The following is a 14197-nucleotide window of genomic DNA, read 5'->3' on the forward strand; positions in this document are numbered from 1 at the left end:
CCCGACATCGCCTGGTTCCTTCCTGGTCACTGGCTAGTGACCCAGACTGTGTCCCTTCTGCTTTCAGGTACTCTACATTTTCGATCCACCCTTGGATTCAACCAGACTCTTCTCTCCTGTTCGCCTGCAGCATCTTTTCTCCAAGGCGCCATAGAACTCCACGACGAAACCCGCCACACTTTGACACCTATGCACCTGCTTCCTGTGGGTGAGGTAACACGAGTACTGCGGTGCCCCTGTAGAGATTTACATCCCTAGTGTCCTAGTTTTAAGTGGTTAAGTTCTAGTCCAGTTGGAAGACTTCCAAATCTGCAACTTTCTAACTTTACGCACCCATTGACTTCTATTGGTGCACGCGTGTGCATTTAGACACTGCACCCGCATCCTGTGGGTCTCCCACGTCCTAACTACTGTTAGTCCAGTGTAGCCCCAGCGATTCCCAAGGCCCTAGGCCTTACCCTTGTTCGTGACGTGGTTCTTATACCACTATTTTAGTATATGGTTTTACGGGCCACCAGGGACTATCCATATTTGTGCAACTTTTGTATGTTATATTAAGTTACTTGCTATACGCTTGTGCTCCTGTGCTCATAAAGAGTTAAGGGGATTTATTTAGAAATAAATACATATATTTTTTGAATATATAACCTGTGTGGTGTCCTTTCATTTGGTATTAAAAGGTTTGCATATGGTAAAACAGCTGGCTTCACATGCCCTCTTGAGTTTAGCCTAAGACTGCTTTTGTCCATGCTACCACTAGGATAGCTGGTCTGTAAGGTTGACTTTACAACAATCACCATAAGGGTTGTTTGGACTGGTGCAAGGTGCTCACTAGAATAGTGAACATCATATACCAGGCCAACTTCTCACACTCCTCTCAATACTTTTAATCAACCACTGTAGCAATGTAGGGAGGGGTCTAAAACTGTGATACTTTCTGCAAAACCACACCCTCAAAATGGAACTCACTGTCATCATTTGCGTCTTAATTGTATGACAGTGTATTTGATTATTAAGTGACCTTTCAAAATATGACTTTCATATCTAGTAGACTAAAGCAGTTCTTAATTTACAGCAACAATGCGCAAAAATCAGTTGTGTTGGAAATGAAGTGCTAGTAGTTGGATCCTATCCTCTCACACTCCACCTTCAGTTAAAAATTCCCTAACTTTTTTTAGTAGGAAGGTATTACCACAATGGTATTCAGCTTTGTAATGCTATAAATTGTTACTTTGACAAAAGTACTAACACTTGTGATTACTTTCTCAAATAGATTCGGAGATGCATGGTATTTACATGAAATCTGTTCGGAGTCCGGCATTCGGAAATCGTTTAAAATTGGTACCCAGCAAAGCAAGAAACAATGACCTAACTATCTTCTCACAGGTATGTGTTGCAGGAAGGTATAATTTTTGGGAGAACATGTGCTTCTATCAATTTTACCTGTTTAATCTGGATGTTTAACTATGTGAACCTTTTTTCTTTTATTTTGGTTAAGTTATTTTTCCTTCCTCTTTGGATTGTCTTGACTTCACATTTTGGTCTTTATGGAACAATTATTTTTTATTGAAGTCCGTTTAACATCAACACCGCTTTCTGCCTACAACCATTGGCGGACAACGTGCATAAAATGTATGAATTAATACACAGCTCTCTGCCCATAACCCGGAGGCCAGCTGCAACATGCGGAGTTCTGAATTTTAACTGTTGAAGAAACATAAGAAGGAAGAAGAAAGGAAAGGACCCAAAGAACTATCAGACAATAATAGGAAAAAAAGAACCGCCCAGCCACCCCCACCCCTATCTCCTCCGCACCAAGATGCCACTGTCCCAATCCGCTAGGATGAAAGATGAAACCTATATGAGTGGTGAAGCAATCGAGCTCTCAGGCAACAGTCTGGGTGCCCTCGCTATCCCTTCCGGGCAGCAGTCACAAAATTTGCAGATATTTGGGGCAGGTCACTTCCCAAAACTCTGTTGACTGTATCGTAATGAACGGGGCCCACAGTTCTGGATATTTGTCTGCCCTGTTGTCTGCCATCAGTGACATGTGTTCCAGTGCAAGCGAAACCCATTATCTATGGAGCCACGCCACTTTGTCTTGGATCTCCTCCGTGCCCCAACGTACCAGGAGCACCTGTCTGGCTGCGTTCAAAGCAAGTGCCATTTGTCTGCCTCTAATCGAACATAGGGGAAAGGTCAGGGGGTTAGATAAGCCCAGGATCGTGTATGCAGGGAAACTTGGTACAGTCGTGTCGAATGCTTGATCGATTTCATTCAGGACCCGATCTCAATACATGGCTAGCTTAGGACAGTGCCACAGCAAGTGTATTAGGGAGCCCGTTTGCCCACATCCACGCCAACAGTTTTTGGAATGTCCTCTATTCCATCCATGTATTTGTGCGGGGGTTAAATGCCAATAGGAGGTAATTTTACAAGCTGCCTCTGTGCCGGACATGTCATGCGCTGTGTGGTGTATCTTGTAGTATATATCTTGCCATTCTTTGATGGAAAGGGGGCAGGGATAAAGCTAGGTAGGTCAGGGTCAATTAGGCCCAGCATGATGGGGTTGAGTCGCACCGCTGGGATGCATGTGAAAGGTTTGGCATCAGTGTTGAGCAAGGAGCTAGGCCGATCGGCCCCACAATCCCTAGGGTCCTTCTGGGGCTTAAGAATCACAGAGACGGATGCCTCTAACATCGTATCATCTGAAAGAGACTGTAGTTATAGGTTCCTTACCTTAGTTACCTCCAGGCATCAGCTGGATCCGGAGAAATATTTTCGTAGCAGTACCCCGGCGTGTCAGTAGGTGGAGTCGGTCGACTCCGCGTTCGTCGTGGTCGCCTGGATGACGTCGCAGTGTCTACTTAGACGCCGCCCTGTGCTTTGACGTGGGTTCTTTCTTTTTCCGCGCCAGCCAGTGCAGATCCGGAGAGGGCGTGCCCTTTAGTCACTTTTTGACTAACCCTTTTTGAACTTTTGTGGGCATCATTTTGAGTATTCGACTCCTGGTGGACAAGGGGTGTCCAGCCGTTGGCCCAGTTTCAAGCCCTGTGACTCCTGTCTCAAGTTGATGTCGGTCACCGATCCATACCTCGTGTGTCTCTGGTGCCTGGACTGCGACCACAACCCAAAGTCGTGCTCCGACTGCCGGGCCCTGAACCCGAACTCTTTGTGGGAGCGGCACCAAAAGCTTTTGGAGGCCCGTAGTCTGCTCCGCGCCGTTCGAGGTCCCAGTCAAGGGGCAGGTCGCTGGACTAATCGCGGAGCCATCAACATTCGTCATCGAAGTCTTCGCATTCCTCAGGTAAGTCGAATCAGAAGAAGAAGGTGAAGAAACATCGTCGCTCTAAGCCTTCTCCCAATCCGTTGGCCAATGCAACGCGGGACCCGGGGTGTCGTCGCTCTCCGGCTCCTTCCTCGGAGCCCACTGGGACAGCTCCTCGCTTCCCTCCTTTTCTTGGAACTGGAGCGTCCCCTGCCCAGCTTCGTGCATTTTACGAGGCGATGCCCGACATCGCATGGGCCCTGGGCCTTCAATGCCAGCGGCTCCTGCTTCGGCACCCCAGGGTCTCCAAGGATCCAGGCCCGGTGCCGGTCGACTTCACGGTACCTTCCCTGGCACTGATTCCAGTGACAATGCCCCTGACGTCAGTTGCGCCCCCAACTGGCGTCGACCCCAGCCTTAACCCTGATTTGGACATGGCGCTGGACCGATGTCGACTGATGTTGGTACCGGCGCCAGAGGATACTTTTGTACCACTGTTCATCCCTGGCGTTCCCTACTGCCCTGAGTGGCAGCCAGGGGAGGGTGAGGAGAACTGGGCGGGGTCTGTTAACCCTCTAGCCGACCAACTTGAGGAGCCGGACTGGCGATAGGAGTTGGGTGATGCTAGTGGTCTGGATACCTCCCCAGACCTTGGTATGCTTTCTCCCCTTACCGTGGCTAGAGAGGAGGGAGCTTCCTATGCTGTGGTGCTGCATAGGGAGACTGAGGCCTTGGGCCTCAAGCTTCTTACGGTGACTGTCAGGACTAACCTCCTGACTGAGGTGCTTCAGCCGGCAGCAGCCTCTACGAAGCTCCTGCTGCCTTTTAATGATGCTCTCACTGACATCCTTCTGGGCATTTGGTCCAGCCCAGCACAGTGGCTCCTGTGGACAGGATGTTTGCCCGACGCCACCACCCGGCCTGGGCAACCCACTTTTCCTCTCCCAACACCCTATCCCTAAGAGCTTGGAGGTCCAAGCCTCATCCTCAAAAGGCACATTCCCTACTGCTGCCCCAGATAGGGAATCCAAGAAGCTAGACCATCTTGGGAAGATGATATTTTCTTACGCCAGCTTAGGACTGCGGTCGGTGAACACTGCATGTCTCTTGTGTCGCGCAAGTGCTGCCCCAGTGCCCGGAGGAGGTCTGACCCGTGCTCACCCACACTGTTGCTGAGGGTTGAGACACAGCTAAGGATACCGCTGACTCGCTGGTCAGAACGGTTTCCACGTCGGTAGCCCTGAGGTGCTACGCCTGGCTGAGAACATCTGGTTTCTTTGGGGATGTCCAATCCACACTTTTGGACATGCCCTTTGATAGCCGTTGCCTGTTTGGTGACAAGGCGGACAACGCGTTCTAGCGCGTCAAGGACCACAGCCAGGTCCTTGGGCCTCGCAGCAACTTCTCGCCCCATGCAGTCTGCCTCTCGATCCTTTTGCCCCCACTACGTTCCAGCTAGAGCCACGGGGATGCACAGGCTACTCAGCCTTTGCTTGGCCGGGGACGTGGGACCCAGCTTCGGGGGGCTGGGGGCCAGTGGGCGGGCCAGTCCACCAATGCCCCCCCTTGCAGCAGCCTCCAAACCTTCCTAGTCAGACTATTCAGGGCCACCAGTTGTCAGGCAGCAGGATCCGCCATCACCTCCCCCGCTGGCACAACATCATGACAGACAGGTGGGTTTTGCAGATAGTCCAAAGGAGTTACTCCCTCCCCTTGGAGACTACTCCTCCCTCCATGCCACCAACACTGCATCGCATGTCAAGGGATCACTTGGCCCTTCTCCGCCAGGAAGTTACACCTCTCTTGGGCAAGGGAGCTATCGAACAAGTCTCTGTGCCAGAAATAGGTTGTGGTTGTTACTCCCACTACTTCCTGGTACCCTAGAAGCACAAAGGCCTGCGTGCTCCCTATCTTAGATCTCAGGGACGTCAACCATTTCCTCCGGAAGGAAAAGTTAAAAATGTTGACCTTGACACAGGTCCTGTCTGCCCTCGACCCTGGAGACTGGATGGTAGCATTGGACTTGCAGGACACTTATTTTCACATCCCCGTCTTGCCTACCCACCGGCGTTGCCTATGGTTCACGATGGGCCACCAGCATTTTCAGTTTACCATGCTCCCCTTTGGCCGTACCAGCGCCCTACGTGTGTTCACAAAAGTGATGGCAGAGGTCATCTGCACAGATGACGGGTACCAGTCTTCCCCTATCTCGACGACTGGCTGTTGAAGGCGAGCTCACCCCAGGCTGTCGTCTCCCACCTTGCCTACCCACCTGAGTCCCTCTCAGAAGCTCCTTTTCATCAGAACAGTTCTGGATACAGAGCAGTTTTGGGCTTCTCCTCCCGAGCAACGAGTCTGGGATATTCGGGCTATGATACCGATGTTTCAGGCTCTATCCTGGATTTCCGTGAGAATAGCTCTGAGGCTGCTGGGCCTCATGGCCTCCTGCTGGTAGATAATGCCAGATGGCATATGCGTGCTCTGCAGTGGGACCTGAAGTTCCAGTGGACACAGCGTCAGGGCAATTTTTCCCGATGTCGTCCAGATCTTGGAGGGGACTGCGAGTCAGTTGCAGTGGTGGCTCACAAACCGAGATTGGCTCAGCGACTGATCCCTCTCCCTTCCCCAACCAGAGTTCACAGTGGTGACAGATAAGAGCTCTCTGGTCTCCGGCGGAATCCGGGCTCCGCATCCAGCTTTGGGCAATCCGTCTTGCACTGGGGGCATTCCTTCCCTCTGTCAAAGGAAGAGTAGTGCAGGCATTCACGGACAACAGCACTGCCATGTGGTACTGCAACAAAGAAGGCGGGGTGGGGTCGTGGACCCTATGTCAAGAGGCTCATGGCTGGAACATCAGGTCATATCCCTGGTGGTTCAATATCTGCCGGGTTCCCTAATTGCCAGGGCGGACAAACTCAGCCAGCTGTGCATGATGTATCACGTATGGCGTCTTCACTCGGGTGTGGTGCAAGGTCTCTTTCAGCAGTGAGGAGAGCCTTGGTTAGATCTATTTAACACCGAAGAGAACGCGCAATGTCAGCAGTTCTGCGCGTTGGAATTTCAAAGGCGGCACTCGCTCGGCAACACCTTTTGTCGCAAGTGGAATTGCAGCCTCCTGTACGCCTTCCCGCCTGTACCACATATACCCAGAGTGCTGAAGAAGATCAAGCACAACTGGGCCCAAGTCATTCTTGTGGCTCCGGACTGGGTACGAAGAGTCGGGTACCCCAAGCTCTTGAGCATGGCCATCGATCCTCCGATCAGAATGCCTCTTCGGGAGGATCTTCTGCGCAGCAGCAGGGGACGGTTCTCCACCCGAACCTGCTCAGCCTCCACCTCCTTGCGTGGAGATTGAGCAGCGACAGTTGACAGCTTTCAACCTTCCTCCTGAAGTCTGTAAAGTCCTCCTGGCAGCCAGGTGTCCCTCCACTAAAACGGTATACGCCTGTAGATGGAACAAAGTTGTGGCTTTGTGCACAGCAAAGGCTGTGGATCCCCTTTCTGACCCTCTTTCTCAGGTTCTCCTCTTCATTCTTTCTTTGGCCCAGCAGGGCTCTGCTCTGGGCACCCTTAGAGGCTATCTTTATGCCATTTCGGCCTTTCTTCGCCTTCCTGATCAGCCTTCTCTTTTCAAGTCCCCTATTGTTGACAGACTTCTGAAGGGCATTACTCATCTCTTTCCTCCTCCTCTTTTTATAATGTCCCAGTGGGACTTGAATCTTTTCCTCACTTATTTTATGTGTGCTCCCTTTGTCTTGGTCTTCTTACTTTGAAAACTGCTTTCCTGCTTGCCATCACATCTGCTCGCAGGGTGAGTGAGCTTCAGGCTCTTTCATCCAAACCTCCCTTTCTTGCTGTCCATCGGGACAAAGCGGTCCTTCGTACTAGGCCTTCTTTTCTGTCCGAAGAGTTTACCTCTTTCCACAAAGGCCAGACCATCACATTGCCCACCTTCTTCTCCCCTCCGCACCCTTCCAAAGAGGAGGAGAGACTCCACCGTCTGGACCCAAAACGTGCGTTGTCCTTCTACCTTTTACTGCACTAAAGACTTATTGGTGGACGATCAACTCTTCGTGGGTTATGTGGGCGCCAAGAAAGGTCGGGCAGTGCACAAACGTACCATCTCTCGATGGGTTGTCTTATGCATTAAGATCTGCTATTCTTTGGCAAAAAAGGAACTTCCAGTAGGACTACACGCCCACTCTACCAGGGCGACGGCAGTCACTACTGCCCTGGGACGTGGTGTTCCGTTTGTTGACATCTGCCAGGCCTCATGTTGGCATCCTTGCACACGTTCACAAAGCATTACTACCTGGACAGCAAAGTCTGGAGATACAGCTTTTTCGGCCTTTCTGTTCTCCAGGACTTCCTGGTGTGAACTTAGTTTGCAGACCCACCTCTGGGGTTGGTATTGCTGGGGTATCTATTCTAAGGTAAGGAATCTATAACCACAGTCGCTTTCTGATGAACAAATTACTTACCTTCGGTAATGATGTATCTGTAAGAAACACATGTAGTTATAGATTCCTTACCGCCCCACCCATCCTCCCCGTTCTGCGAACTGACTTCTAGGGATAGAGACTCCCTTTCAGGGCCCTAGTTGTGTGCACCAGTGGTCAGTCTCTTGTTTGGCTCTGCGCTTCTGGCATGGATTGTCATGTCAGAACTTTAAGGGGGAGCTAATTGTCCTGAATCCACGATGAACATAGGAGAGACATTGACATACAATGGTCTGGTTACCAGAGTCATCTTTCCTCTTTTGATGGAACTGTGTCCCATTTACATAACTTGATAACACATTGTGTGGGGGTCTAAGATGACAGGGGGAGGTGGGGCAGAGTAAAGCAATGAATAGTGTAGGCGACATGGGACAACCTTGGATCAGGAGAGGCGGATGCCTCTTACCAAGACTGTAGATATGGCTGAGATTAAGATTTGCACATGGAATGTGAGGGGAATGCACACACCATCGAGACGTTACCAAATATACTCATATTTACGTCGCCATAAATTCCATGTAGTTTTGTTACAGGAAACACATCTAAACAAGGCTGAGGTCCGCGCGCTGCGTAGACGATGGCGCGGACAAATCTATGCCACAGAGTACTCCTCCTATGCCCGTGGGGCGCTCATATGGATAAGGCCGGGCACTCCTTGGGCAGTCATGGATACACAGATAGACGTGGGAGGTCGGTACGTGATAGCGAGGGGCAGGCTTGATGGGCACCCGGTAGTACTAGCCTCCTTGTACTCCCCTAACACTGATCAGGGTGGCTTCCTTGATTGTCTCTCCACGGTACTGGCACCCTGGCATGGGCTTCCGTGGATCCTTGGAGGCGACTACAATTGTGTCCTGGACATACACTTAGACAGGTCCACTGCTCCCCCGCCTAACGCTCAGGCACACGTCACCACGAAGGCTCTCTTCAACTGGGCCCAACAATGGCGCTTACAAGACGCATGGAGGACTCGCAACCCCACGACACGCACGTATTCCTATTGGTCAGGCGCACATGCACTACACGTCCGCTTGGACAGATACATGGTTTCCCCCGACCTCCTTCCATTAGTCCTAGACTCCCAATACATGGGCCGTACCCACTCAGATCATAACCCTCACACACTGATCATTGCATGGGACGTCCCACATCCTCCCATTCCCACCTGGCGCCTCCAACCAGACCTCTTACTTGACGCGACATTCCGAGAATCCATGCTTACGCAATCAGCCCAATACTTCGAACTCAATACTGGCACGGCGTCCTCTCCCCAAACTGAATGGGATGCTTTCAAAGTGATGACACGGGGGCTCTGCCTGGGAACACAGGGGCACATGAGACGTCAAATTGAGCGGGACCTGACACGACTGGAATCAGAACTCCTGGACCTCGAATGCCCTGCGGGGGGGGAAGCGAACGCCCGACTGACTGAAGCTAAGGCGGAACATGACCGCCTACTAGAACGTCTGCGAAGTGTCAACTTTGCGGCACACTCCGCCCGGGTCCACAGACAAGGTGACAGACCAGGCAAACTGCTGACCTGGCTGATCGAACGGGAAGACCGATCTGCTCCAATATCGACCATACAGGCCGGAGATGGCAGATAACTATACTCCCAGCGCCAAATTCACGAGGCATTCACGGACCATTACACAGGCCTATACCATTCCCGACTCAATGTCCCACTACCTGCCATCACGGACTATCTCACTACCATACGTTTACCTACCCTAACGACGGCACAACAAGATGACCTCGGAGCACCACTAGATCCCGAGGAACTCCGCGACACCATCTTTAACCTCTCGAATGGTAAGACTCTGGGGCCGGACGGCTTACCGGCCGAGTTCTATAAGGCCGCCTCAGACGTCCTGATCCCACAACTGGTGAGGATGTACTCCGCGGCTGTCGATGACTTCACCTTACCCTCGACTCTTAATGAGGCGACCCTTGTCTCCTTACTCAAACCTGGCAGAGATGGCACGCAGATGGGCTCTTACCGCCCTCTCGCACTTCTGAATACAGACTACAAAATTCTAGCCTCCGCGCTTGCCCGCAGACTGGCCCCTATGGTTCCTGCGTTGGTACATCATGACCAAAACGGGTTTGTACCGACGAGACACACATCCCACAATATCCGACGTCTATTTCGCTTGCAGGAGTACGCCACAAGACAATGGCCACGAGCAGGGTGCCTTGTGCTCGACCTGGAGAAGGCGTTTGACTCGGTGGAGTGGCCCTACCTGCGAGCGGTCTTGGAGAAGTTCGAGCTAGGGGGATGACTATCTGACTATGATAGGCCTCTTATACCGCAAGCCCACGGTCCGAGTCCGCACTGGAGCGTTACTCTCTGACCCCATTCGAGTACGGAGAGGCACCAGACAGAGTTGCCCACTGTCACCCCTACTGTTCTCCCTAGCAGTGGAACCCCTGGCTACGATGCTCCGGTCACAGGGAACCAACTGGGGAATACCGTTGGCGGACGGACTGCATGTAGTGTCCTTGTATGCTGATGACCTGCTCTTATACGTCAGGGACCTAAGCAACGTCCCAGAATCCCTCACTGCCATCTTCGGCACCTTTGAGGAAATGTCGGGATTGCGAGTAAACTGGGCCAAATCGGGGGCCTACTCCTTCAGCCCGAACGTGACATACACATCGGGGGTGGAAGGTTGCAGTGGTACCCCAACACGTTCAGATACCTTGGGATACACATCTATCGAGACCCAATGGATATCTTGGAAGGAAATCTGATGAGGGCGATCGCCTCTACCAGAGCACAGGTGGGGTTCTGGAACACACTACCGCTAAATGTCCCTAGTCGCATAGCCTTAGCTAAAATGATAGTCCTACCGCGGCTGTTATACTACTTTGCGAACATACCAACCTATGTACCTACCCGGGTGTTCCGAGACCTCGAGGTCCTGCTGCGAAACCTGATTTGGAACAAAGGTCGGCCTCGGGTCGCATTGACGAAACTCTGCATGCCTACTGCAGAGGGCGGACTAGCAGTTCCAAACATGGAGTTATATTATCTAGCAGCACAAATGCAGTGGGTGTCAGGCTGGCTAGGTGGTAAGAACCTGGGCGACACGGCAACGGATACCACTGTTTGGTCCCTGTTCCAGATTCAAGTACTATTCCATCCGCTGACTCGGACTCCCCGACCGTCGCAACTACTACTCGCAGTGGCACGCAGATGCTTCCTCCGCTGCTTGCGTCTAACACGAGCAACGACACCATATGTGCCGATATTGCCGCTGTTAGGCACCCCGACAAAGGCTGGGACCCTGACCACTGTAAAGTTGGATAGCTGGATCACCACAGAGGTGGAAACGATGGGCGATCTTTACTCTGACGGCGCCCTCCAGCCCTTTGCAGCCCTCGTAGGGGATACATCCCTCCCGGCTGGACAGTTCCTAACACACGCGTCCCTCGTTCACGCGCTGACTACCGCTTGGGGAGACATGTCTAGAGAGCCACCAACACATCACTTCATGCAGTACCTGCATGTCATGAGCAACGGCACTCACATTATTCATTGGTTAACACAGGCACTCCTCCTACACACACACCCAGCAACTGTACACCTGAGGGAAAAATGGGCGACAGACAGAGGACGGGACTGGACGGACAAAGAGTGGGCTATGATCCTGGCTGGTCCAGTGAACATCCCCCGCAGCCCTCGCTTCAAAACTATACAATTTTACATACTGCACCGCGCATACCTCACCCCTGACAAGATAAATAAGTACTTTTCAGTCATGGACACTGCCTGCAGCCGCTGCTCTCTTCTAGGCGTGGATCTCCTCCACATGCTCTGGCTCTGTCCCGCCCTCCAGCAGTACTGGGACAGAGTGACCATGATACTCCGACATTGCACGAAGGAACAGGCACCGAGCACCTGGGAAGCCTGTATATTGGGTTTGTACAGGCGCACGCGCCAAAATAAGGTCCAGACTAGATATTGGGATCTTGGACTTATCACAGCCAAAAGACTACTTACTAAGCGGTGGAAGGCAGCCACACCCCCACACCTCCACACCTCCGACACTGGTGTGTGTCGCTGACAAACTGGGCACGGGCTGAGAGCTCTGTCCTGACGCGGGAAGAGACAGCAGGGCTCAGAAAATTCCCCATAGCACAACAATGGGAGGATATACTACACTCCTTCCTGCAGAAATGTACGGAACAGGGAATTACGTGAAGAATTATGTGCTGCCACCCCCACTCCCCGATATGAATTCCTGCAAACCGCACATGATGCACCATACACCATCCAACCGACCATTAGGCTCAGCCCACTGTCTGACGTGTGCTTACCTGTTTCACACTGACGACTACTTGCCCCACTCCCGGCGCACACCGCCACATGTGACGCTGCGACAGAAGCCCGGGCTCCACACCGGAATGCCACACCCACCGACCACTCGTGGGCCCCCCCCTCCCTAATAGCTCCATCTCGCGGACAGCTTGCACTTTCCCGCGCCCCCCACCTGCCTACCCCGTGAGACATGGCTGACACGCTGATTCCGACCTCCCCCCCCCCCCTCGTCGATATGGCGAACTCTGCATACACCTGCCCCCACCTACCTCCTGTATAACCCATGTTCCTGTTTTATAGTTAGTTGTTGATTTGGTTTCATCTCCTCTTATACCATGTCCGCACACATACAACTCCATGCCTTATACCATTTTGCGCCACAAGGCGCCCTCGGGTGTGACAGCTAAAGCTTAGGCACCTCGCCTGGGCGCTAAGATACAGAACAGCTATTTCCAACGGAATGGATGCACAAGGCGGTTATGTGCCCCAAACGCGCTTAGTCGCTGAACACCCTCATCGCTCCCTCATATGACACTAGGCCCGTCTGAATGTTGACCCACAATGAGACACTCACCAATGACGCACGTTAGACGTAGCGGGCTCGGCCGCCACCGCCGCTGCTGATGAGGGTGGGTTCGGCACAGCTACTTTGATCCACTGATTTTATACAGGGAAACCCATAGACCGCACACTTACTTGGCAATATATGTATATATGACTACGGTGTTATGTGACGTACTGATATACGCTGCCGGACGCCAGGGTTGTCGGCCTTGAAGCTGTGTTCACTTACCCTATCTACCACAATGATCGTTATCTGCAGCTGGCCCGGCTGGGTTGTAAGCTACGATGCTGTGTACACTGTATGTTGGACAATAAAGGTCTTTTAAAAAAAAAAAAAAGGGGAGAACCTTGGAGAATTCCACAGGCTATGTCGGCATAACTGCAGAGGAATGGGCCCAATGTCTGCTAAATTGGTGCTCACGTAGGGTGTCTGGTACGTTTTAACATCGAAACCATACAATTTAAAACACCTAAATGTGAGTTTTCTGTAATCATAATAATGATGGTCTGGCAATAAAGCAACTATGATATATAGCTGCAGCTTCCAAACCAATGCAATTTATTTTCATAAGAGTGAGAATTTGCATTTCCTATTTGATAAATTAAGATTAAAGGATTTTTTGGAGGTACAAATATGAAAGACATCTAAAATGAGTTAGTTCCTGTTCCTTGGCTGTGGGAGAATAAAAGTACATGTAAAGCTGCAAACATTACTATGTTATAGTATTGAGAGGATCAATCAGACAACTAATACCCTATGATGAACAAGTAGAAAGATGGACAGCTGTTCAGACAGATTGAACTTTTCAAATCAACAGAAGTTTTGATACCTGTTCCTAAGCTTAAGTGAGTAGACTGCCTTCCCTGGTGAGATTGGACATACATTACATTTTTAAAACCAATGAAATCAGACTCTTGCCCGAAAACCGGGATTGTCAAGTGACAAATACCTTTTGATCTTTTTGACTAGGTTAATACAGGCTGAAATACGGGGCATCTTATGTCTCAGACGGACACTTTGATTTTGCAGCCACCAGCACTTGGTAATATAGAGGTCTTCTGGTGTCAGGCACAGGGTTGTTTTTCCATAGCCCATCCATTAATTTAAATGTCAAACATGCACAAAATAACTTATAGATAAGATATAAGGGCAACCAGAATACAAACTATTTCTTTAGAGGAGTGTGGAATTAATGCACTCGCCGCCATTCATCCAGTCTCTCTCTAGAGCAGGTGGAGAATTTCCTCAAAAGGCTGCACACGAGGGGCGTGGCTAAGATGGCGGCCTGAGCGGACGTGGCTCGAGGAGGCTCCCCGTCCCAAACCCCTGATAAAGCATTAAAATAAGCTTACTGCACCCCTGCCTGCTCAATTCCTCACTGGCATCGAGGGTGCTCTCCACCAGGACCTCCGGCGAGCAACGCCGCCCTACCTCCGGTGTGTGTTGCAGTGGGCGGCGGAGCGGCCGCTCCCGGCCGGAGAAGAGGAGCGCGGTGGCTGGAAGCGCCGAGCAGCGATTGCGGCGTTAGCACCCCTCGGCAG

General features: G+C 51.5%; 1 protein-coding gene across 1 annotated transcript in view; it reads left to right on the forward strand.

The window, feature by feature from the left end:
• FANCM (FA complementation group M) overlaps nucleotides 1-14197 on the forward strand; it is an 837191-nt gene that overhangs the window by 760089 nt on the left and 62905 nt on the right. Inside the window, exon 19 of the mRNA XM_078659682.1 lies at nucleotides 1274-1386. Coding sequence (XP_078515808.1) covers nucleotides 1274-1386 — 113 coding nt within the window. The remainder of the gene's footprint in view (nucleotides 1-1273; nucleotides 1387-14197) is intronic.

This window comes from Lissotriton helveticus, chromosome 9 (genome assembly GCF_964261635.1).
Source record: "Lissotriton helveticus chromosome 9, aLisHel1.1, whole genome shotgun sequence".
NCBI lineage: Eukaryota > Metazoa > Chordata > Amphibia > Caudata > Salamandridae > Lissotriton > Lissotriton helveticus.